The sequence below is a fragment of the Onychostruthus taczanowskii genome, unplaced genomic scaffold (assembly GCF_017590055.1).
Source record: "Onychostruthus taczanowskii isolate IOZ18803 unplaced genomic scaffold, ASM1759005v1 scaffold112, whole genome shotgun sequence".
Lineage (NCBI taxonomy): Eukaryota > Metazoa > Chordata > Aves > Passeriformes > Passeridae > Onychostruthus > Onychostruthus taczanowskii.
In genome coordinates, this window is record NW_024497852.1 from 920,478 (window position 1) to 943,421 (window position 22,944).

Here is a 22,944-nt window from a genome sequence, read left to right on the forward strand (position 1 = left end):
TTGTTGCATTGGTGTTGTTCCTTTTGCTGCTCCCTTTGGACCAGTGGGACAAATCCCAGTTTGGACACAGTTTGGACACCCAGGGGTGGGCACCAGGTGATGGCCTGAGCAGGGCTGGCTGCTCCAAGTGCTCTTGTCCCCTCAGACATCAACGAGTGCTCCCTCAGTGACAACCTCTGTCGCAACGGGCGCTGCGTCAACGTCATCGGCACCTACCAGTGCTCCTGCGACTCGGGCTTCCAGGCCACGCCAGACAGGCAGGGCTGTGTCGGTGAGTGCTGCTCCAAAGGCTCCCTCCAGCCCCTCGGGGTGAGCCCAGAACCCTCCCAGACACACAGGCAAACAGGGAATGTCCTGGCTGCGTGACAGCCAGATCTGTGCTGCTGGCACAGGGACTGTCACCGGCTGCGAGGGCACTGCCAGGGGCTGGGCAGAAGGGATGAGGGCTTCTCTTGTGGCTGGGGGAGATTTGTGTCCTCTTCTCCCACCCAAACTGCTGCTGGACCCTCGTCTGTGCAGTGCCAGGGGCTGGGCTGGGTCCTGTGGGTCCCTCCCAGCTCAGGGCGCTGTGTGGCTGTCCCCAGACATCGACGAGTGCACCATCACCAACGGGGGCTGTGACACCCACTGCTCCAACTCCGAGGGCAGCTACGAGTGCAGCTGCAGCGAAGGCTACGCCCTGATGCCAGACAAGAGGTCCTGTGCAGGTCAGTGCCCACCTTGGCTCTTGCTGCCCCAGGGACCTCTGTGTCACCCACAGCTGGTTCCAGGATGAGGGGACCTCTGTGTCCCCCACAGCTGGCTCCAGGATTAGGGGACCTCTGTGTCCCCCACAGCTGGCTCCAGGATGAGGGGGGTCTCATTTTTAAGTCCCTTCCAGAGAAAGGATTTTCCTGGGTGGATAACTTTGCTTTGCACTGCCACATCCAGCCGCTCACAATCTGGGGTTTCCTCCTTCCCCCTCGTGCTCCAGCTTTCACTGTGTTGACCTTGCCATGGTCTCCCCTGTGCAGATATTGATGAGTGTGAGGATAACCCTGAGATCTGTGACGGGGGGCAGTGCACCAACATCCCCGGGGAGTACCGCTGCCTCTGCTTCGACGGCTTCATGGCATCCCTGGACATGAAGACCTGCATTGGTGAGGCCCTGGCTGTGCCCTGGGCGTGTCCCAGCTCTGCCTCCTGTCCCCAGAGCCATGCTGGGGTCCTCGGGGTGTCCCATGGGTGGTTTTGTCCTGCAGATGTGAACGAGTGCGACCTCAACCCCAACATCTGCCTGCACGGCGAGTGTGAGAACACCAAGGGCTCCTTCATCTGCCACTGCCAGCTGGGCTACTTCGTCAAGAAGGGAACCACAGGCTGCACAGGTGGGAGCTCAGCACACCTGCAGCTGGGGCTGCCAGTGAGAAAAAAACGGGGAAACCTCTCCCAGAGCTGCCCTGGAGAGAGCCCCACCCCGGGGTGCTGGGTGGGGATGCTGTGGGATGTGCTGGGCAGGCACAGAGGGCCAGGACCCACCTTGTGGGCCATCATCTCAGGTGATGGCCAAGCCAGGAGCTTGCCCTTCCTCCTGCACGTTTGCCAGGGCTGAGCTCCTCAGCTGCAGGGTCCAACCCCAGGCAGCCTCTCCCCCAAAGCCCTGGGAGCTGCCCAAACCCCGGAGCGGGCTCAGCCCTGCTGTGCTGGGGGAGCTGAGCTGTGCCAGCCCTGCTGTCCTTCCTCTGCAGACATCGATGAGTGTGAGATTGGGGCCCACAACTGCGACATGCACGCGTCCTGCATCAACGTCCCCGGCAGCTTCAAGTGCAAGTGTCGCTCGGGCTGGCTCGGGGACGGGCTCAAGTGCAACGGTGAGTCCCCCCCCAGGGCAGGGACATCCCTCTGCAGCTGCTCTGCAGGCACCTGAGAGGCTGGGCTGAGCTTCCACTGCAGCCCCAGGGGATGGAGGGCTTCAGCCTGGAGGAAAGGAGGCTCAGAGGGGACAGCTGGGGGTCGGGCTCTGCTCCCAGGGGACAGCAGGACAACAGGGAACGGCCTCAGGATGGGCCAGGGGGGGTTTAGGTTGGATGTTGGGAAAATGTCTTAGTGGAAGTGTCCAGTCACCATCCCTGGAGGGGTTTGAAGCCGTGCAGGTGTGGTAGTTGGTGACATGGTCAGTGGCTTGGCAGTGTCCTGGTGGTGGCCATAGAGGCTCTCAGGGATGTATTGAAACCTCCAAGTGCCCAGACAGTCTCCTGGGCCATTTGTGTGCACCTGCAGCTGCTCAGGCTCAGGGCAAAGCTGAGAAAAGGCCAGGCTGGATGGGCTTGGAGCAACCTGGGCTAGTGGAAGGCATCCCTGGGGCTGGAACTGGATGATCCTTAAGGTCCTTCCCACCCAAACCACTCCGTGCTTCCATAAGTGAGCCCAGCTCATCCAGGAGCCCAAGATTCATTCCAGACTAGCCAAGCCAGGCACTGACAGGCTGTAATCCATGCCTAGACCTGGATGAGTGTGCAACTGAGGAGCACAAGTGCAACCTGAACGCCAACTGTGTGAACACTCCTGGCTCCTACCGCTGCGCCTGCCGCGACGGCTTCAACGGCGACGGCTTCTCCTGCTCAGGTGAGCCCAGGCTGGCACAGCAGCGGGGCTGGCACAGGGACCAGCCCCTCTCCTGGCCTGAAAAGACAGGTGTCTGCTTAAGGAAGGCAGGAAACTCCACTGAAATGGGAAATGTAAACCCCCTCCCCTCCGAGCTGTTATAATTTTGAAATTAAGTGTAAAGATGTGGGAGTAGGAATAACAGGTCTTTACTAGGGAAATTAAAAATACCAATGTAATGGTGCAAACAAAAAAACCCACAGCTGCTGACAGAGTCAGAGCAGGAGCTGAGCCCTGTGGGTCAGGGTGGTGGCACAGTCCCATCCCATGGGGGCTCAGCCCTCCTGCAGTGCCAGCTGTGCTTCTGCTGGAGCAGGGATCCTGCACAAGGCTGGAGTTTTCCTCTGGAGCTCCAGGGCTGCTGGAGATGGGCCTGCTCTTCCTCTGGGAATGCAGGGCAGGAGAAAGCTGCTCCTCTGGGAATGCAGTGGGAAAAGACTGCTGTGGTATCCCAAAATCTCCGATTATATCCAGGAAGGAATGCTTGGCTCCTCCCCTGGGCGGAGCATCTCCCAGTGGGATGATGGGATTTTATCAGCCATGCACTGACACTCACTGGCCTGTTAACAGAAGATAATTAACAATTAATGGCCCATTAACAGCAGAGATCTCCTGGAGGGAGGATTGGCTGTGGAAGAGATAAAGAAAACTGCCCAGTGAACAGGAGATACCTGTCCCACCTCTGACAGAGGAAGTAGAGCACACACATAACCTTTCAATCCAGGACAGCCCCTCTGAGCCACCAGCCTTGCTGGGTGCTGCCTTGGCTGGGGCTCCCCGAAGCACAGGGCAGCCCAGTCTGTGCCACAGACACCTCCAGCAGGATCCAGCACCTCCTCACAGGGCTCTGGGGAGGCTCAGGGCCATGGCAGCAATTGCAGCCTCCCAGCAGAGGGTGGGCACGCTCCTGGGGTCCCCTGGGCTGGCTGAGGGCAGCCCCCAGCCCCGTGTCCCTCCCTGCAGACGTGGATGAGTGTGCAGACAACGTGAACCTGTGTGAGAACGGGCAGTGCCTCAACGCCCCCGGCGGGTACCGCTGCGAGTGCGAGATGGGCTTCAACCCCACCGAGGACAGCAAGGCCTGCCAGGGTGAGTGCCAGGGCTCTGACCCCCTCCTGGCCCTCTCTGTCCTCTGCTGGCACCTCCTGAGCCTCCTGCTGGTGCCAGGCTACTGAGGTGCCACCTCTGCCCCTGGCAGCGCTCGGTCCCCAGCCTTCAGAGAGGTTGGGCTGAGCCTGGATTCCTGCAGAATGGAAAGCCAGGAGAGCAGGGCTGAGGGGAGACAGTGGGAGAGGCAGCCCAGCTCCCCCAGGAGATTGTCTCAGATGGCACCAGGACCATCCTGGGCTGGGTTGGTCACAGCTGGGAGGAGGTGGGAGCAGGAGCAGCCTGTCCTGGCCCTCACCCTGCCACAGCCTGTCCCCAGCTGTCCCTGTTTTGCAGACATTGACGAATGCACCTTCCAGAACATCTGTGTCTTTGGCACCTGCCAGAACCTGCCCGGGATGTTCCGCTGCGCCTGCGACGATGGATATGAGCTGGACAGGAGTGGGGGCAACTGCACAGGTCAGGGCTCCTGGCTGCTGCTCTGGGCTCTGCTGGGCTCAGCTGGCACCATCCATGGCACCCTCAAAGCAATCCGTGGTCCCCGAGGTGTCTTTGCTGCTGAGGGTGGCTCTGCTCCTCCTCTGGGCAGGGAGCTGGGGGTGGCACAGGGCAGGGGCTGTTCTGGAGGGGGCACCGTGGGCTGGGGGTACACCTGGGCACAGAGCTCAGGCTGGGCTGGGCTCTCCCGGCGGTGCTCACCTTGATCCTCAGCGTCCGTCCGTCCGTCCTTTCAGACATCAACGAGTGTGCAGACCCTGTGAACTGCATCAACGGGCTCTGCGTCAACACCCCGGGCAGCTACCTGTGCAACTGCCCCCAGGACTTCGAGCTGAACCCCACGGGGGTGGGCTGTGTGGGTGAGTGCGACCTCCCACCCACCCAGACCCACCCTCGGGGTCCTTCTTGCTGGTCCTGTGTAGCTGGAGCTGGGCACAACGAGGGTGGCTGTCCCTGCCTGGCTGTCCCTGCCTGGCTGTCCCTGCCTGGCTGTCCCCCGTGGGTTTAACCCTGCAGCAGCAGCAGAACCCACGTGCTGTGGAGTGTGCCCCAGCTGGTGTCACTGTCACCGCTGTGGGTGCCCCTCTTGTTGCAGCCATGTTGCTCCAGGGCAGCTCTGGAGCTGTGTTTATTCCCTGGCAGTGCCCCAGGCCAGGTTGGATGGGGCTTGGAGCAGCCTGGGACAGTGGAAGGTGTCCCTGCCCATGGCCAGGATGATCCTTCAGATTCCCTTCAGCCCAGACCATTTGGGATTCCGTGATCCCACCCAGCTCCCAGCACAGGGCCCCAGTAACCCCCAATTTTTCCTTATCCCTGGAAGATTTCCCATTTTTGCCGCCCCTGGCAGGGTGTGGAACGGGGTCACCTCCAAGGTCCCCTCCATCCCAAACCATCCCATGATTCCATTCCTCCCACACCCCAAGCTTTGCAGGGGAGGTTCCTTTGCTCAGCAGCCGTGTCTGTGCAGATACCCGCGTTGGGAATTGCTTCCTGGACACGCAGGACCGAGGGGATGGGGGCATCTCCTGCAGCGCCGAGATCGGCGTGGGGGTCACTCGTGCCTCCTGCTGCTGCTCCCTGGGCCGTGCCTGGGGCAACCCCTGCGAGCTCTGCCCTCCAGCCAACACCAGTGAGTGGGGACAAGCTTGGCATGGACACGGCTGGGAAGGAGGGAAGAGGGGCAGGGTGGCTCCCTGGTGGATCCTCGACCCGGATTGGAGGTGCTGAGTTTGGGATGTGCTGCTCCATCCATCCATCTATCCATCCATCCATCCATCCATCCATCCATCCATCCATCCATCCAGGGCAGGGCAGTGGTGAAGTGGGGTGGGGTAGGCCAGGCTGGGATCTTTCATTGCCAGTGCAGTGGGCTGGAGGGGGGGAATGTGGAATTCCCCCTTGGAAGGGAGGGCAGGCTGTGGGATGGCTCAGTTGGGGATGGGGATGGAGCTGCTCCATGCCAGCCCTGGCCACAGCCCCACGGCTGCTCCTGCTGGGCTTCTCCTGGCTCTGCCCACCCTGCTGCTCCCCGGGAGCCCCTCAGCCCCCCTGCTGCCTCTCTCCACAGCCGAGTACAAGACCTTGTGCCCTGGGGGAGAAGGCTTCCGGCCCAACCCCATCACTGTCATCCTGGAGGGTGAGTTATCCCTGTTCCCACGGCCCTTCCTGAGGGACGGGGTGCTGGGGGATGCCAGCCCTGTGGCACACTCTGTGCCATGGCCCTGGGTGCCCGCTGACCCCCAAGTGATGGGCACAAAGTGTGGCTTTCCTTGGCCGTGCTCCAGCCACGATCCAGAGCGGGGCTGGGCTGAGCTCTCTGCAGCTGGGGGGTGGCACAGGCAGTGAAAATGTCCCACTGCTGTCCCCCCTCAGACATTGACGAGTGCCAGGAGCTGCCAGGGCTGTGCCAGGGCGGGAACTGCGTCAACACCTTCGGCAGCTTCCAGTGCGAGTGTCCCCTGGGCTACTACCTCAACGAGGACACCCGCATCTGCGAGGGTACCGGGCTGGGGACAGGGCTGGGGACAGGGCTGTCACCTGCTCCAGGGCCTGGGGACAGGGCATGGCACCTGCTCCAGGGGCTGGGGACAGGGGGTGGCACCTGCTCCAGGGGCTGGGGACAGGGGGTGGCACCTGCTCCAGGGGCTGGGGACAGGGGTGGCGTCTGCTTCAGGGGCTGGGGACACAGGGGTGGCAACTGCTCTAGGGGGTGGCACCTGCTCCAGGGGCTGGGGACACAGGGGTGGCACCCTGTGTGTGTGCCAAGGTGATGACCGTGTGTACCAGCTGCCCAGGAATGGTTGGGAACACCCCTTCCCCTTTCCTTTCCACATTCCCTCATCACAAACCTGTCCCTGTGCCAAGCCCACCCGTCCCTCGTGCCAAGCCTACCCCCGGCCCACCTCGTGCCCTTCTCCACCCGTGCCCAGTGCTCTGCCTCCTTTCTCCCACAGACATTGATGAGTGCTCTGCCCACATCGGGATCTGCGGCCCTGGCACCTGCTACAACACCCTGGGCAACTACACCTGCGTGTGCCCCCCCGAGTACATGCAGGTCAACGGGGGAAACAACTGCATGGGTACGGCCCTGGGATCATGGGGAGGGCTCAGATCCACGGGGAATGGTCCAGATCTCTGGGGAGGGGGCTGGCACTGCCATCCCAGAGGGGCTGTGCCAAGGGGATGGAGCAGAAGTGCTGGAAACAGGGGCTGGGATTCAGAGCTGGATGTGGCACTCAGGGCTCTGCTCTGGGTGACAGATTGGGCATGGTTTGGGCTCCATTTGGAGATCTGTCCTCCTGTTCCTGGGGCTGGCAGTGCCATTCCCAGGGCTGTCAGTGCCACTCCCAGGGCTGGCAGTGCCATTCCCAGGGCTGGCAGTGCCATTCCCGGGGCTGTCCCTAGCCTGGCACTGCCATTGCAGACATGAGGAAGAGCGTTTGCTACCGCAACTACAACGACACCTGTGAGAACGAGCTGTCCTTCAACATGACCAAGAAGATGTGCTGCTGCTCCTACAACATTGGCAAGGCCTGGAACAAACCCTGCGAGCCCTGTCCCACCCCTGCCAGCCGTAAGTGCCCCCACAGGGTCCCTGTGCCACCCCTGCCCACTCTAAGTCCTTCCCGTGTGATCCCTGTCCTGTCAGTTTTCCCATTTTCCCATGAAATTTGGGGCATGGACACCAACAAAGTAAATGGAGAGAAAGGGGAGCGCTCTGGAGGTGACTCCAAGCACAGTGGGGAGCCCCTGGTGCCCCTCAGACCCCAATTCCAGCACTCTTGGCCCTCCCTGGGCACTGCCATGACCTCGGTGTTCCCTTTCCAGCCGAGTACCAGATCCTGTGTGGGAACCAAGCCCCCGGATTCATCATTGACATCCACACAGGGAAGCCCATTGGTGAGTGAATCCTGCATCCCCACCGGGCCAGGGCTGCTCCTGTCATCCCCTGGGAGCTTCCCACTTAGGGAATTAAAGGCTGGGGCAAGGAGAAGAGGCTTCAGCAGGGACTGAAGTGGTGGAGATGAGTTAATCTTCTCTTCCTGGGAAGGAAGTGTGACACAGGGAGTTGGTGGTGGGACCCCAGAGCCATCCCAGTATTCCAGTGACCCCCTGGGCTCCCCATTTCCAGCCTGCTCCCAGAGCTGAGCTGTCACTGCAGGGACACACTCAGAGCAAGCAGGGGCCACGTCCTGGGGGGAGCCTTCCCAAAACGTGTCAGCAATGCCACACTCCGAAAACCTGTGTGGCTCTGCTGCATTCCCAAAATTCTGTGGAGCAGCCCGAGGCTGGCATGACCTGCAGGGTTCATCCTGCACCACCCAAGGGCTGCTTTCCTGGTGGCCCTTTCCTTCCGATCCTCTGAGGGGAATGGGAGTGTTCTCCCAGCACCTCCCAGCATTCCCGGGATGCAGGGGGTGGGATGCTGATGTTGAGGAGCATTCCCGGGGTGCAGAGGGGGATGCTGATGCTGTGGAGCATTCCCGGGATGCACACCTCCCCGCATTCCCGGGATGCAGAGGGTGGGATGCTGATGTTGTGGAGTATTCCCGGGGTGCAGAGGGGGATGCTGATGCTGTGGAGCATTCCCGGGATGCAGAGTGGGATGCTGATGTTGAGGAGCATTCCCGGGATGTAGAGGGGAGGATGCTGATGCTGTGGAGCATTCCCGGGATGCAAGAGTGGGATGCTGATGTTGTGGAGCACTCCCGGGATGCAGGGCTGGGATGCTGATGCTGTGGAGCATTCCCGGGATGCTGATGCTGTGGAGCACTCCCGGGATGCAGGGTTGGGACGCTGATGCTGTGGAGCATTCCCGGGATGCAGGGCTGGGACGCTGATGTTGCATTGCTGCAGATATCGATGAGTGCAGCGAGATCCCCGCGATCTGCACCAACGGCGTGTGCATCAACCAGATCGGGAGCTTCCGCTGCGAGTGCCCCATCGGCTTCAGCTACAACAACATCCTGCTCATCTGCGAAGGTACCGCCTCCCCGCGGGAATTCCGCTCCTCCCGCCCCGGGACACGGCCCCGGGACACGGCCCCGGGGCTGCCGGCAGCTCCAGGGGGGATTTTCGGGATGTCCTGCACAGCACCGGGAGTTGCGCTCCCTGATCCCGGGCTGTTGCCGCCGGGAGCAGCGATCCCAGCCCCGCCTCGGCCGATCCCGGTGCCATCCCGGTGTCCCTGTGCCCTCTGTCCCCGCAGACATCGACGAGTGCAGCAGCGGGGAGACGCTGTGCCAGCGGCACGCCGAGTGCGTCAACATCCCGGGCAGCTTCCGCTGCGAGTGCGCCACCGGCTACCGCCTGTCCCCGGGGGGCGCCTGCGTGGGTAAGGGACACAGCTGGGCACAGCTGGGCACAGCTGGGACACAGCTGGGACACACCTGGGCACGGTTGGGACACACCTGGGACACACCTGGGCACACCTGGGACACACCGGGCACAGCTGGGACACACCTGGGCACTACTAGCACAGCTGGGCACAGCTGGGATACACCTGGGACACACCTGGGCACAGCTGGTACACACCTGGGACACAGCTGGGCACTCCTGGGACACAGCTGGGACACACCTGGGCACACCTGGGACACACCTGGGACACACCAGGGCATAGCTGGGACACACCTGGGTACAGCTGGGACACACCTGGGAAACACCTGGGACACACCAGGCACAGCTGGGCACTCCTGGGCACAGCTGGGCAGTCCTGGGACACACCTGGAACACACCTGGGCACAGCTGGGAAACACTTGGGCACAGATGGGACACACCTGGGACACACCTGGGAACACCTGGGACACACCTGATCGCACCTGGGAAACACACGTGGGCCACACCTGATCACATCTGGTCATACCTGAGCCACTCACATCTGAAAAACATACCTGGGACACACCTGGTCCACACTCAGTCATACCTGATCACACCTGGGCACACTTGGAAAACACATCTGGGACACACCTTGTCATACCTGAGCCACTCACACCTGAGAAACACACCTGGGACACACCTGAGCCCACACCTGGGACACACCTGAGCCCACACCTGATCACAGCCCCCTTTTTTCGGGGATGACAGCCCATAAATCTCATTGTCTGTCAAGTCAGCTCTCCAAAACCGTGGGCAGGGCTCTGCTGTCCCCAGCTGTCCCTCCCTGCCCCTCACCTGCACCCCTGGGCTCCGTTCCAGGTCGCAACGAGTGCCAGGAGATCCCCAACGTGTGCAGCCACGGCGACTGCGTGGACACCGAGGGCAGCTACGTGTGCATCTGCCACAACGGCTTCAAGGCCACCGGGGAGCAGACCATGTGCATGGGTCAGTGTCACCCCCCCGGGTCAGTGTCACACCCACCTGGCTCAGTGTCACCCACCCCGGGTCAGTGTCACATCCCCCGGGTCAGTGTCACCCATCCTGGGTCAGTGTCACCCATCCTGGGTCAGTGTCACCCTGCTCAGGTCAGTATCACTCCCCCCAGTCAGTGTCAGCCCCCCAGTCAGTGTCACCCATCCTGGGGCAGTGTCACCCTGCTCAGGTCAGTATCGCTCCCCCCAGTCAGTGTCAGCCCCCCAGTCAGTGTCACCCATCCTGGGGCAGTGTCACCCTGCTCAGGTCAGTATCGCTCCCCCCAGTCAGTGTCAGCCCCCCAGTCAGTGTCACCCATCCTGGGGCAGTGTCACCCTGCTCAGGTCAGTATCGCTCCCCCCAGTCAGTGTCAGCCCCCCAGTCAGTGTCACCCATCCTGGGGCAGTGTCACCCTGCTCAGGTCAGTATCGCTCCCCCCAGTCAGTGTCACCCATCCTGGGTCAGTGTCACCCACCCCGGGTCAGTGTCACACCCACCTGGGTCAGTGTCACATCTCCCGGGTCAGTGTCACACCCACCTGGGTCAGTGTCACCCACCCTGGGTCAGTGTCAGCCACTCTGGGTCAGTGTCACCCACCTTAGGTCAGTGTCACCCTACTCAGATCAGTGTCACACCCCCTGGGTCAGTGTCACATCCCCCGGGTCAATGTCACCCATCCTGGGTCAGTGTCAGGCATCCCAGGTCAGTGTCACCCATCCTGGGTCAGTGTCAGGCATCCCAGGTCAGTGTCAGCCACCCTGGGTCAATGTTACCCCACTCCAGTCAGAGTCACCCCCCCAGTCAGTGTCATCCACCCTGGGTCAGTGTCATCCACCCTGAGTCAGTGTCACCCACCCCGAGTCAGAGTCACCCCCCCAGTCAGTGTCACCCACCCTGACCATCCTGTGTCAGTGTCACCCGCCTGGGTCAGAGTCACCCCCCCAGTCAGTGTCATCCACCCTGGGTCAGTGTCATCCACCCTGAGTCAGTGTCACCCACCCCGAGTCAGAGTCACCCCCCCAGTCAGTGTCATCCACCCTGGGTCAGTGTCATCCACCCTGAGTCAGTGTCACCCACCCTGAGTCAGTGTCATCCACCCTGGGTCAGTGTCATCCACCCTGAGTCAGTGTCACCCACCCCGAGTCAGAGTCACCCCCCCAGTCAGTGTCACCCACCCTGGGTCAGTGTCACCCGCCTGGGTCAGTGTCATCCTGCTCGGGTCAGTGTCACCCATCCTGGGTCAGTGTCAGCCACTCTGGGTCAGTGTCACCCACCCTGGGTCAGTGTCACCCACATGGGTCAGTGTCAGCCACTCTGGGTCAGTGTCACCCACCTTAGGTCAGTGTCACCCTACTCAGATCAGTGTCACACCCCCTGGGTCAGTGTCACTCCCCCCAGTCAGTGTCACCCATCCTGGTTCAGTGTCACCCACCTGGGTCAGTGTCACTCCCCCCAGTCAGTGTTACCCATCCTGGTTCAGTGTCACACCCACCTGGGTCAGTGTCACCCCCCTGGGTCAGTGTCACCCATCCTGTGTCAGTGTCACCCGCCTGGGTCAGAGTCACCCCCCCAGTCAGTGTCACCCACCCTGAGTCAGTGTCATCCACCCTGGGTCAGTGTCACATCCCCTGGGTCAGTGTCACACTCAGGTCACTCCCCTGGTCAGTGCCACTCCAGAGGGACACAAGTGCCACTCCAGACCGCTGCCAAGGACAGCCGAGTGTCCCTCCAGGCTGTCCCTGTGCCCTGCCACCACCTGTCCTCTCAGGCGTGTCCTCGTCCCCGCAGACATCGACGAGTGTGACCGGCAGCCCTGCGGCAACGGGACCTGCAAGAACACCGTGGGCTCCTACAACTGCCTGTGCTTCCCGGGCTTCGAGCTCACCCACAACAACGACTGCATGGGTGAGTCCCCGGGCCCCGGGGACACCGGGCTCACCGGGCTCACCGGGCCGGGGTGGCCGCAGGTGGCACCTGACGCTCTTGCCGTGGCTCTGCGCAGACGTGGACGAGTGCTCGTCGCTGGTGGGGCAGGTGTGCAGGAACGGGCAGTGCATCAACAGCGTGGGCTCCTTCCAGTGCCTGTGCCAGGAGGGCTACGACCGCACGCCCGACGGCAAGAACTGCGTGGGTGAGTGCCCGCTCGTGTCCACTGCAGTGTCCCCACTTCAGTGTCCATTCGTGTCCACTCCAGTGTCCACTTCAGTGCCCGCTCCAGTGTCCACTGCAGTGTCCCCTTCAGTGTCCCCTTCAGTTCCCACTCCAGTGCCCACTCCAGTGTCCGCTCCAGTGTCCACTCCAGTGTCTGCTCGTGTCCACTCCAGTGCCCACTCCAGTGTCTGCTCCAGTGTCCCCTTCAGTGCCCGCTTGTGTCCACTGCAGTGTCCCCTTCAGTGTCTGCTCCGGTGTCCACTGCAGTGTCCACTCCAGTGTCCGCTCCGGTGTCCACTCCAGTGCCCACTTGTGTCCACTCCAGTGTCCACTTCAGTGCCCGCTCCAATGCCCACTCTGGTGTCTGCTCCAGTGTCCACTCCAGTGCCCGCTCCAGTGTCCCCTCCAGTGTCTGCTCTGGTGTCCACTGCAGTGTCCACTTGTGTCCACTCCAGTGTCCACTCCAGTGTCCCCTTCAGTGTCCCCTTCAGTTCCCACTCCAGTGCCCACGCCAGTGTCCACTCGTGTCCACTCCAGTGTCTGCTCCAGTGCCCACTCCATTGTCCACACCAGTGTCCACTCCAGTGCCCACTCCAGTGTCCACTCCAGTGCCTGCTTGTGTCCACTCCAGTGTCCACTTCAGTGCCCGCTCCAATGCCCACTCTGGCGTCTGCTCCAGTGTCCACTCCAGTGTCCCCTTCAGTGTCCCCTTCAGTTCGCACTCCAGTGCCCACGCCAGTGTCCACTCGTGTCCACTCCAGTGTCCACTCCACTGCCCACTCCAGTGTCCCCTTCAGTTCCCACTCCAGTGTCCCCTTCAGTGCCCACTCCAATGTCCCCTCCAGTGTCCGCTCCTCTGGCCCGGCTGGTGCTGCCCATGAGGTCCCCAAGCTGGTCCCAGCGGTGGCATTCTCCAGGAGCACCCACAAGTCCCCTGGAAGCAAAGCCTGCTGTTGAAATGCCCCTGGGAAGCTGGACTGCTCCCTCCCTGCCTCCACCTCCCTCCAGACCTGTCCTCTCACATGTTGGGACCTGCAGGCAGTGGGACAAAAGTCCTGTCCATGCCCTAAAGTCCCACCAGGGATGCCCTGGGAACCATCCTGGAAATATTTCCCCTGTTCCCTGTCACCTTTGGGGGAAACCAGGGCCTGGTGCACCCCCAGGTGCTCAGAGCAGAGCCCAGACCCCACCCCTGTAGCTATGACATTTTATTAAAAATCCTTTCCTAGGATTTTTCCCCTCCTGAGGAGCTGGGAGCCTCAGGAAAGAAATGTAAACAATAACTGTGTGCTGCTGTGGGATGCAACAGGTTCATCATCCATTGCTCCACGTGGATTGTTTTCAATTGATGGCCAACCACAGCCACCTGAGGCTGTGAGCAGTCACAGGATTTTGTTGTGCATTCTATTCTATTCTATTCTATTCTATTCTATTCTATTCTATTCTATTCTATTCTATTCTATTCTATTCCATTCCATTCCATTCCATTCCATTCCATTCTATTCTATTCTATTCTATTCTATTCTATTCTATTCTATTCTTGTTCTTTGTAGCCTTCTGATCTTTCTTTTCTCTCTGTTCTTTTAGTATAGTTTTAGTGTAGTATTTTAGTATCATATATAACATAACAAATCTGAAATGGGGTCAAGCCTTGTGTCTCCACACATGGGGTGTTCACCTCAACACCACCCCTGGCTGTTTTCCCCTCTCCAGACATCAACGAGTGCGTGAGCCTGCCCGGGACGTGCTCCCCAGGCACCTGCCAGAACCTGGAGGGCTCCTTCCGCTGCATCTGCCCCCCTGGCTACGAGGTGCAGAACGACAACTGCATTGGTGAGGCCGGCTCTGTGCCCCCAGCACGGCCCCTGCACAGCCCAGCCTGTCCTTCCCGAGGGGTCCAGGGCACCCCAGCACCCCCAAAGCCCTGCTGGGAGCCGGGCAAGCCCGGCTCGGTGGCACGGGAGGCTCGGGGGTGTTGCTGTGCCCGTTTTCCCTGCGGGTGGGCTGTGGGGTGGGGCAGGGGGGGTGTCCACCCCCCTCAGCTGTTCTAATGACCCCTGGCTGTGTCCCTGCTGCTCCCAGACATCAACGAGTGCGAAGAGGAGCCCAACATCTGCCTCTTTGGGACGTGCACCAACACCCCCGGCAGCTTCCAGTGCGTGTGTCCCCCGGGCTTCGTGCTGTCCGACAACGGCCGCCGCTGCTTCGGTCAGTGCCCGATTCCCGGAATTCCCGCACAAATTCCCGGCAATCTCCCTGACCCTGGCACGTCCCCATCCTCCCCCAGACACTCGCCAGAGCTTCTGCTTCACTCGCTTCGACAACGGGAAGTGCTCGGTGCCCAAGGCCTTCAACACCACCAAGGCTCGGTGCTGCTGCAGCAAAATGCCCGGGGAGGGCTGGGGAGACCCCTGCGAGCTGTGCCCCCAGGAGGGGAACGGTACGACCTGGGAGCAGTGGATGTGTCCCCATTGGAGTGGTGGGTGTCCCCATGGGAGCAGTGGTGGCTGTGTCCCCATGGGAGCAGTGGATGTGTCCACATGGAGAGATGGCTGTGTCTCCATGGGAGAGGGATGGGTGTGTCCCCATGGGAGAGGGATAGTTGTGTCCCCATGGGAGCAGTGGGTGTGTCCCCGTGGAGAGAAGGCTGTGTCCCCATGGGAGTGGTGGGTGTCCCATGGAAGAGGGATGGCTGTGTCCCCCTGGGAGCAGTGGCTGTGTCCCCATGGGAGCAGTGGTGGCTGTGTCCCCATGGGAACAGTGGATGTGTCCCCATGGAGAGATGGCTGTGTCCCCATGGAGAGATGGCTGTGTCCCCCTGGGAGCAGTGGGTGTGTCCCCATGGGAGCAGTGGTGGTCTTCAAAGCCCGTTTCAGCTGCTGGCAGCAGAATCCCATCAGCACATCCCACTTGCCTTTCTCTTTTCATTCCCACTTTCCTCTCTCTTGCAGTTGCCTTCCAGGAGCTGTGTCCCTATGGCCACGGGGCCATCCCAGGCCCAGGTGACACCAGGGAAGGTGAGGCTGCGTGGAGGGACGAGCAGAAGTTTGGGCTGGGGGGTTGTTGCCTAGAATCGACCAGACCTGGGCTGCTGGAGAGCAGGGTGGGATCCTGGGGGCACACGGGGCCGGGCACCCCCAAACCCCCCAGACTGCTCACCAGGGGCTCATCCCTCAGCTCTGGAAAGGCAACACCCGAAACTCCCGGGTTCCCCTGAGCATCCCCTGGCAGTGCTGAGGGGACAGGGCTCTTTGTGGCCGTGTGAAGCTGCATTTTCCATTTCCAGACGTGAACGAGTGCTCGGAGAACCTGGGGGTGTGCATCAACGGCGCCTGCATCAACACCGACGGCTCCTTCCGCTGCGAGTGCCCCTTCGGCTACAACCTGGACTACACCGGGGTCAACTGCGTGGGTGAGACTCTGGGGGGCTCTGGGGGGGGTGCCCTGCTCCCTCCTGCTCCATCCCCCTCGCTCCAGAGGGGATGGATCCGTGTGTGCACGTGCAGGGAGGGAATTGCTGCTCCCCTGCCCCTTCCCTTCCATCCCAGCTCTGCTGGGACACTTGGAGTGCTCTGCCTGCCAGAGCCCAGCCCAGCCCTTCCCCACCCTCCTCCTCCTCCTCCTCCTCACGCTGCTGTGCTCCCCAGACACGGACGAGTGCTCCATTGGCAATCCCTGTGGGAATGGCACCTGCACCAACGTGGTGGGAGGCTTCGAGTGCGCCTGCGACGAGGGCTTCGAGCCAGGGCCCATGATGACCTGTGAAGGTAATGACCTGGGGGACAGCCCCTTCATCCCCACCACGTGGGCTCTGTGGGACCCCCTGGTCCCTGCCTGGGCTCATCCCTTCATCCCCACCATGCTGGGCTCTGTGGGACCCCCTGGTCCCTGCCTGGGCACAGCCCTTCATCCCCACCATGCTGGGCTCTGTGGGACCCCCTGGTCCCTGCCTGGGCTCATCCCTTCATCCCCACCATGTGGGCTCTGTGGGACCCCCTGGTCCCTGCCTGGGCTCATCCCTTCATTCCTACCATGCTGGTCCCTGCCTGGACCAGCCCCCCGTGGATGGGGTGGAAAAGCTGGATGAGGCTCCTCTCCACATTGGGCTCCTTCAGCTCCCTCTGGAGCCCAGGAGGAGCCCTGGAGCCCTGGATGAGCACAGGAGCTGCCTCCCCAAGGAGCAGCAGCCCATTCCCACCAAAGCTGCTGGGACACCAGGGCTCTGCCCCTCTGCAAGGGCAGACCACAGCAGGAGGCTTTGGTGGAGCAAAGCTCTGCTGGGATGGATGCCCAGCGAGGGTGGATGTGCCCTGGGGAGCTCCTGCCCCTGCTGAGGGCACCCAGGTGAGTTCTGTCCCCTCCTCCCTGCAGACATCAACGAGTGCTCCCTGAACCCCCTGCTCTGCGCCTTCCGCTGCATCAACACCTTCGGCTCCTACGAGTGCACCTGCCCCTCTGGGTACGCCCTGCGGGAGGACAGGAGGATGTGCAGAGGTAAAACCCCTTCTGCAGCCAGCAGGGCACGGCCCAAAGTGTCCCCAGCCCCTGCACCTGGCCAGGTGTGCACAGGGAAGGTGGGAATTCTGCGCTGGCTTTTCTCACCGTCACCCGCCTTGGTGTCCTGCTGGTAGGAAGGAATTCTTCCCTGGGAGGGTGGGGAGGTTTCCCAGAGAAGCTGGGGCTGGATTTCTGAAGTGTCCAAAGCCAGGCTGGACAGGGCTTGGAGCAGCCTGGGACAGTGGAAGGTGTCCCTGCCATGGCAGGGCTGGCACTGGATGAGTTTCAAAGTCCCAACTCATTTTATGATGTTTTTTAACCTGTGTGCCAGCCGGCCTGGCCCGAGGCTGCAGGGAGGGATGGGGCAGGGCAGAGGTGGCAGGGCTGGGCTGGCAGGGCTGGCAGGGGCTCTGATGGGTCTCGTTGCAGATCTGGATGAGTGTGCAGAGGGGCTGCATGACTGCGAGTCCCGGGGGATGCTCTGCAAGAACCTCATCGGCACCTTCATGTGCATCTGCCCTCCTGGCATGCAGCGCAGGCCCGACGGCGAGGGCTGCACAGGTACCAGGGCAGCCTGGGCATTCCTGGGGCACAGACAGGAATGTTCCTCTCTGAGGGATCACCCACGGACCTGTGCTTTACATCCCTCTTTGCTTTACATCCTTCTTTGCTTTACATCCTTCTTTATTTTACATCCTTCTTTGCTTTACATCCCTCTTTGCTTTACATCCTTCTTGGTTTACATCCTCGGGCTCCTCCCTGGGCTTTCCCACGTGTCACAACTTCCTGAGTGTCCCAGTAGGACACACAAAACCTCTGTCCATCCCTGGACCTGTGTGTCACCCCGAGGGTGACACAGCCCTGGGCCACGCGTCCTTGTCTTTGAGTTTTCCTGAGTGTTCCAAGCTGCTTTTGGGATGGGTAGGAATGAGCAACCCAGAGCTGCAGGGACAGAGACGGCTCCAATGCAATGCAATGCAATGCAATGCAATGCAATGCAATGCAATGCAATCCAATCCAATCCAATGCAATCCATTGCAATGCAATCCAATGCAATCCAATGCAATCCAGTCCAGTCCAATCCAATGCAATCCAATCCAATCCAGTCCAGTCCAGTCCAATCTAATCCAATCCAATCCATTCCAATGCAATCCAATCCAATCCAATGCAATCCAACCCAATGCAATCCAATCCAGTCCAGTCCAATCCAATCCAGTCCAATCCAGTCCCAGCAGCAGCTGGAGCATGGGCAAGCCAGGGAAGCTGAATTCTGCCCACCCTACTCTGGAAGAGGTCTGGGATGGGTGGATGTTCTCCCCAGGGCAGGTGGAGGTTCCTCCCAGCTGCCCAAACACAGAAGGGATCCTCAGGGGCTCAGTGAGGGCTCTCCACGGGGAGTGGGGAGCTGGGGAGGGTTGTGCCCGGCCTCAGCAGGGCTGTGTGTGTGTGGTGCCTCCCTGCAGATGAGAACGAGTGCCGCACCAAGCCCGGCATCTGCCCCAACGGGCGCTGCGTGAACACGGCCGGCAGTTACCGCTGCGACTGCAACGAGGGCTTCGAAGTCAGTCCCTCGGGCACCGAGTGCATCGGTAATGTCCCTCCCGGGCTGCTGCAGCGCCCCCCCGGCGGAGCAGGCGGCTCTGGGGGTCTTCAGAAGGGCTCAGAGAGCGGGAAGGGACTGGGGACAGGGACACAGGGGATGGCTTCCTGCTGGCGGATGGGAATTGTTCCCTGGGAGGGGTTGGCACAGGGTGCCCAGAGAAGCTCTGGCTGCCCCTGGAGCTGTTCAAGGCCGGGTTGGATGGGGGTTGGGGCACCCTAGAGTAGTGGGAGGTGTCCCTGCCACGGCAGGGGTGGCACAGGGTGGGTTTAAGGTCCCTCCAACCCAAACCACTGTCGGAGCATCGCCTTTATCCAAACCCCCCCAGGTTCCCTGGCACCGCCTGCTCCATCCCCCCTGGTGCTGGCACTGCCTCAGACCCTGCATTTGTGTGTCCCCTTTCCGTGCCCAGACACCCGCCAGGGCTTCTGCTTCACGGAGGTGCTGCAGACCATGTGCCAGATGTCCTCCACCAACCGCAACCTGGTCACCAAGTCCGAGTGCTGCTGCAACAGCGGGCGCAGCTGGGGCCCCCAGTGCGAGCTCTGCCCCCTGCCTGGCACTGCCCACTACAAGAAGATGTGTCCCCACGGCCCCGGCTACTCCACGGATGGCAGAGGTGAGTGGGGCAGGGGTGGGCACAGGGATGGTCCCCCCAGAGCAGACACGGAGCCTCTGCAGGGTTCCCCAGCTCTGTGGGAGAATCCAGCCTGTCATGGGGTGAGGGGAGCTTCAGACCAGCCTTGGATTTTTGGATTAATTTTAAGGAATCCCTCTGGCCTTCAAGGGTTTAGGCCTTTAAGATCAGGTCTGTTGTAGAATGAGTTGTTTATTAACAAAGGAGATAAAAGATCTTAATCAGAATTACTTATCACACAGTGTAAAATGAAAAGTGGTAGACTACAGCAGAACATAAACTGTGCAGATATCGGGGTGTTAAAGCTGGCAAAAGAAATAGGATTGATCAGGAGCCAAATGTAACTTAGCATGGAAATAATGATAAATTAACAGAGTCCCCTCAGCCTCCATCCCTGCTCTGGGGAGAAGCCCCACACACCTCCAGGGAATGGGCAGAGGATTTCTGCTTTGTGACAGCTCAGCCACAAACCCAGTTTCTCTTCCCAGCTCCCACTTTAGCCGGGGGATGTTTATTGGCAGTTGGGAGCTGCCAGACCACGGCGCCAAAATAACTCCGAGGCACTTGTGCTGTGTGAATTATCTGATAACAAACACCAGATAAGCTTTTCGTGGCCAGCGAGCTGCCCTGGCATTTGGGGACAGAGCAGCTGTGGCGCTGACAGCTCCTCCTGCCCCTCCACAGACATCGACGAGTGCAAGGTGCTGCCCAACCTGTGCAGGAACGGGCAGTGCATCAACAGCATCGGCTCCTTCCGCTGCCACTGCCGGCTGGGCTACACCCCGGACATCACGGGCACGGCGTGCCAGGGTGAGCCGGGCCCCCTGTGCGACCCCAGCATCCTCGGGCTGCCCTCCCCGCTCCTCAGCCCCGCCCGGGACCCGCCCTTCCCTCGGCTCCTCGAGGGTTGTGGCTGTGCTGCTCCCCCCTGTTCACCTCCAGGTCCTTCTTTAACTCCTTAAAAATGAGCTCCGTGTCTTCCCCGAGCCCAGGGGCTGGCAAGGACTGGGATGCTGAGCTGGGATCTGGGAGCTGCCAGCCCCCACCCCCCCCCAGGCTGAGCGCCGTGCTGGGATCCAGATGTAGGCATAAAAGGCACATCTGGAGTCACAGCGCTCTCTCAGCAGGATTTGTCCCAGATTTGTTGTGCTGGCTCGAACTGAGCTGCTCCCCCAAAGCCCTTGGCTCTGCTCAGCTGCTTCCTGGAGAGTGAAAATGGGGTGTTTGTCCAGAAATGCCAGAATCCATGGGGATATCTCACCCCTGGCACCACCTTGTGTTCAGGAGACCCTGAGTGGGCTGGGAGGTCTGAAGGGTACAGGGGACCCTGCCCAGCAGCACAACCTGATGTGTTTTGTGTCTGGAGTGCAGATCTGGACGAGTGTAACCAGTCCCCAAAGCCCTGCAACTTCATCTGCAAGAACACCGAGGGCAGCTACCAGTGCTCCTGCCCCCGGGGCTACGTCCTGCAGGAGGACGGCAAGATCTGCAAAGGTACAGAGCCAGGAGCAGAGAGCTGCCTCCCCCTGGCAGCTGGGGGAGAGGGGACAGCCCAGCCAGACAGGGACAAATGTCAGCAGGAGGATGTGGGGAAAGGTGCCACGCTGGGCTGCTGCGTGAGGCTTTCACCCTCCCACGCTCCAGGTGTGCCTGATCAGGGGAAAAAAATGCTCCTGGCCCTTGGCTGGAATCTGCACAGCATATCCTGAGCTCCAGGGAGCTCAGAGGGATGTCCCCTGCACGTGGCATTGTCACCAGGCAGGCTGGGGCTGTGCCCACCCCCCCAGTGCTGAGGAGCCTGGCCTGAGGATCTGGGAGAGCCTGGGAGGTGTGACGTGCAGGAGAGGCTGGGGAACATCCCTGCATCTTCCTGTGGGGTGTATCCTGTACCCATGGGGTGTATCCTGTACCCATGGGGTGTATCCTGTGCCCATGGGGTGTATCCTGTGCCCTTGGGGTGTATCCTGTGCCCATGGGGTGTATCCTGTGCCCTTGGGGTGTATCCTGTACCATGGGGTGTATCCTGTGCCCTTGGGGTGTATCCTGTGCCTATGGGGTGTATCCTGTACCCATGGGGTGTATCCTGTACCATGGGGTGTATCCTGTGCCCATGGGGTGTATCCTGTGCCCTTGGGGTGTATCCTGTGCCCTTGGGGTGTATCCTGTATCTGTGGGGTGTATTCTGTACCCATGGGGTGTATGCTGTGCCCATGGGGTGTATCCTGTACCCTTGGGATGTATCCTGTACCCATGGGGTGTATCCTGTACCCATGGGGTGTATCCTGTGCCCTTGGGGTGTATCCTGTATCTGTGGGGTGTATTCTGTACCCATGGGGTGTATGCTGTACCTGTGAAGTGTATCCTGTACCCATGGGGTGTATCCTGTGCCCTTGGGGTGTATCCTGTGCCCATGGGGTGTATCCTCTACCATGGGGTGTATCCTGTACCCATGGGGTGTATCCTGTGCCCTTGGGGTGTATCCTGTACCATGGGGTGTATCCTGTGCCCTTGGGGTGTATCCTGTGCCCTTGGGATTTGTGACTTGCAGGAGAGGGTATGCTGTACCTGTGAAGTGTATCCTGTACCCATGGGGTGTATCCTGTGCCCTTGGGGTGTATCCTGTGCCCATGGGGTGTATCCTGTGCCCTTGGGGTGTATCCTGTACCATGGGGTGTATCCTGTGCCCTTGGGGTGTATCCTGTGCCCTTGGGATTTGTGACTTGCAGGAGAGGCAGGGGAGCACCCCTGCATTTTCCAGATGTGTCTGTGTTACCCCGAGGTGGGGACAGGTTTCTCCTTCCCCTGGGAGAATTTCAGGGGTGTTGTTCCCGGGGCTGCTGCTGTGCATCCACAGGGCCACTGAGGTGTCACAGCCTCAGGGGGATGAGCTGAGACCTTTTCCTTGTCCCTCCAGACTTGGACGAGTGTTCCACCAAGCAGCACAACTGCCAGTTCCTCTGTGTCAACGTCATCGGGGGCTTCAACTGCAAGTGCCCCCCTGGCTTCACCCAGCACCACTCCTCCTGCATTGGTGAGTGCAGAATTCCTGAATTCCTGCCCTGCCCATTCCCTCGGAGCAGCTCTGGCTCAGGAGAGGCTTCCTTTCTCCTTCCCCTGGGAGAACTTCAGGGGTGTTGTTCCCGGGGCTGCTGCTGTGCATCCACAGGGCCACTGAGGTGTCACAGCCTCAGGGGGATGAGCTGAGACCTTTTCCTTGTCCCTCCAGACTTGGACGAGTGTTCCACCAAGCAGCACAACTGCCAGTTCCTCTGTGTCAACGTCATCGGGGGCTTCAACTGCAAGTGCCCCCCTGGCTTCACCCAGCACCACTCCTCCTGCATTGGTGAGTGCAGAATTCCTGAATTCCTGCCCTGCCCATTCCCTCGGAGCAGCTCTGGCTCAGGAGAGGCTTCCCAGCCCTCAGACTCCCCAAACTGATCCCTGCCCCTCTGCACTCACCCTGGCAGTGGCTGCATTGTCCCTCTGCTGCTCAGCCTGGGCTCTGCCCCAGCATCTGAGGTGGCCACAGGGCCAGGGATGGACTTCCAGGTGGATTTCCAGGTGGCCAGGGATGGGATTCCAGGTGGTCAAGGATGGGTTTCCAGGTGGCCAGGGATGGGGTTCCAGGTGGATTTCCAGGTGGATTTCTAGGTGGCCAGGGATGGGTTTCCAGGTGGATTTCCAGATGGCCAGGGATGGGTTTCCAGGTGGCCAGGGATGGGTTCCCAGGTGGGTTTCCAATTTCCAGGTGGATTTCCAGGTGGCCAGGGATGGGATTCCAGGTGGTCAAGGATGGGTTTCCAGGTGGCCAGGGATGGGTTTCCAGGTGGCCAGAGATGGGTTTCCAGGTGAATTTCCAGGTAGATTTCTAGGTGGATTTCTAGGTGGCCAGGGATGGGGTTCCAGGTGGATTTCCAGGTGGATTTCTAGGTGGCCAGGGATGGGTTTCCAGGTGGATTTCCAG

The 22,944-nt window shown here is 60.7% G+C and overlaps 1 protein-coding gene across 1 annotated transcript in view; it reads left to right on the plus strand.

Annotated features, from left to right (window-relative positions):
- FBN3 (fibrillin 3) overlaps positions 1 to 22,944 on the plus strand; it is a 77,765-nt gene that overhangs the window by 50,258 nt on the left and 4,563 nt on the right. Inside the window, exons 24-56 of the mRNA XM_041424737.1 lie at positions 146 to 271; positions 585 to 707; positions 1,014 to 1,139; positions 1,242 to 1,367; positions 1,728 to 1,850; positions 2,482 to 2,604; positions 3,607 to 3,732; positions 4,087 to 4,209; positions 4,485 to 4,607; positions 5,216 to 5,377; positions 5,816 to 5,884; positions 6,121 to 6,246; positions 6,702 to 6,827; positions 7,172 to 7,321; positions 7,576 to 7,647; positions 8,605 to 8,730; positions 8,957 to 9,082; positions 9,943 to 10,068; positions 11,884 to 12,000; positions 12,098 to 12,226; positions 13,960 to 14,079; positions 14,329 to 14,454; positions 14,534 to 14,686; positions 15,198 to 15,263; positions 15,533 to 15,658; positions 15,894 to 16,013; positions 16,618 to 16,740; positions 17,173 to 17,304; positions 18,207 to 18,332; positions 18,756 to 18,962; positions 19,665 to 19,790; positions 20,352 to 20,474; positions 21,895 to 22,011. Of these exons, the coding sequence (XP_041280671.1) occupies positions 146 to 271; positions 585 to 707; positions 1,014 to 1,139; positions 1,242 to 1,367; positions 1,728 to 1,850; positions 2,482 to 2,604; positions 3,607 to 3,732; positions 4,087 to 4,209; positions 4,485 to 4,607; positions 5,216 to 5,377; positions 5,816 to 5,884; positions 6,121 to 6,246; positions 6,702 to 6,827; positions 7,172 to 7,321; positions 7,576 to 7,647; positions 8,605 to 8,730; positions 8,957 to 9,082; positions 9,943 to 10,068; positions 11,884 to 12,000; positions 12,098 to 12,226; positions 13,960 to 14,079; positions 14,329 to 14,454; positions 14,534 to 14,686; positions 15,198 to 15,263; positions 15,533 to 15,658; positions 15,894 to 16,013; positions 16,618 to 16,740; positions 17,173 to 17,304; positions 18,207 to 18,332; positions 18,756 to 18,962; positions 19,665 to 19,790; positions 20,352 to 20,474; positions 21,895 to 22,011 (4,113 nt within the window). The remainder of the gene's footprint in view (positions 1 to 145; positions 272 to 584; positions 708 to 1,013; positions 1,140 to 1,241; positions 1,368 to 1,727; positions 1,851 to 2,481; positions 2,605 to 3,606; positions 3,733 to 4,086; positions 4,210 to 4,484; positions 4,608 to 5,215; positions 5,378 to 5,815; positions 5,885 to 6,120; positions 6,247 to 6,701; positions 6,828 to 7,171; positions 7,322 to 7,575; positions 7,648 to 8,604; positions 8,731 to 8,956; positions 9,083 to 9,942; positions 10,069 to 11,883; positions 12,001 to 12,097; positions 12,227 to 13,959; positions 14,080 to 14,328; positions 14,455 to 14,533; positions 14,687 to 15,197; positions 15,264 to 15,532; positions 15,659 to 15,893; positions 16,014 to 16,617; positions 16,741 to 17,172; positions 17,305 to 18,206; positions 18,333 to 18,755; positions 18,963 to 19,664; positions 19,791 to 20,351; positions 20,475 to 21,894; positions 22,012 to 22,944) is intronic.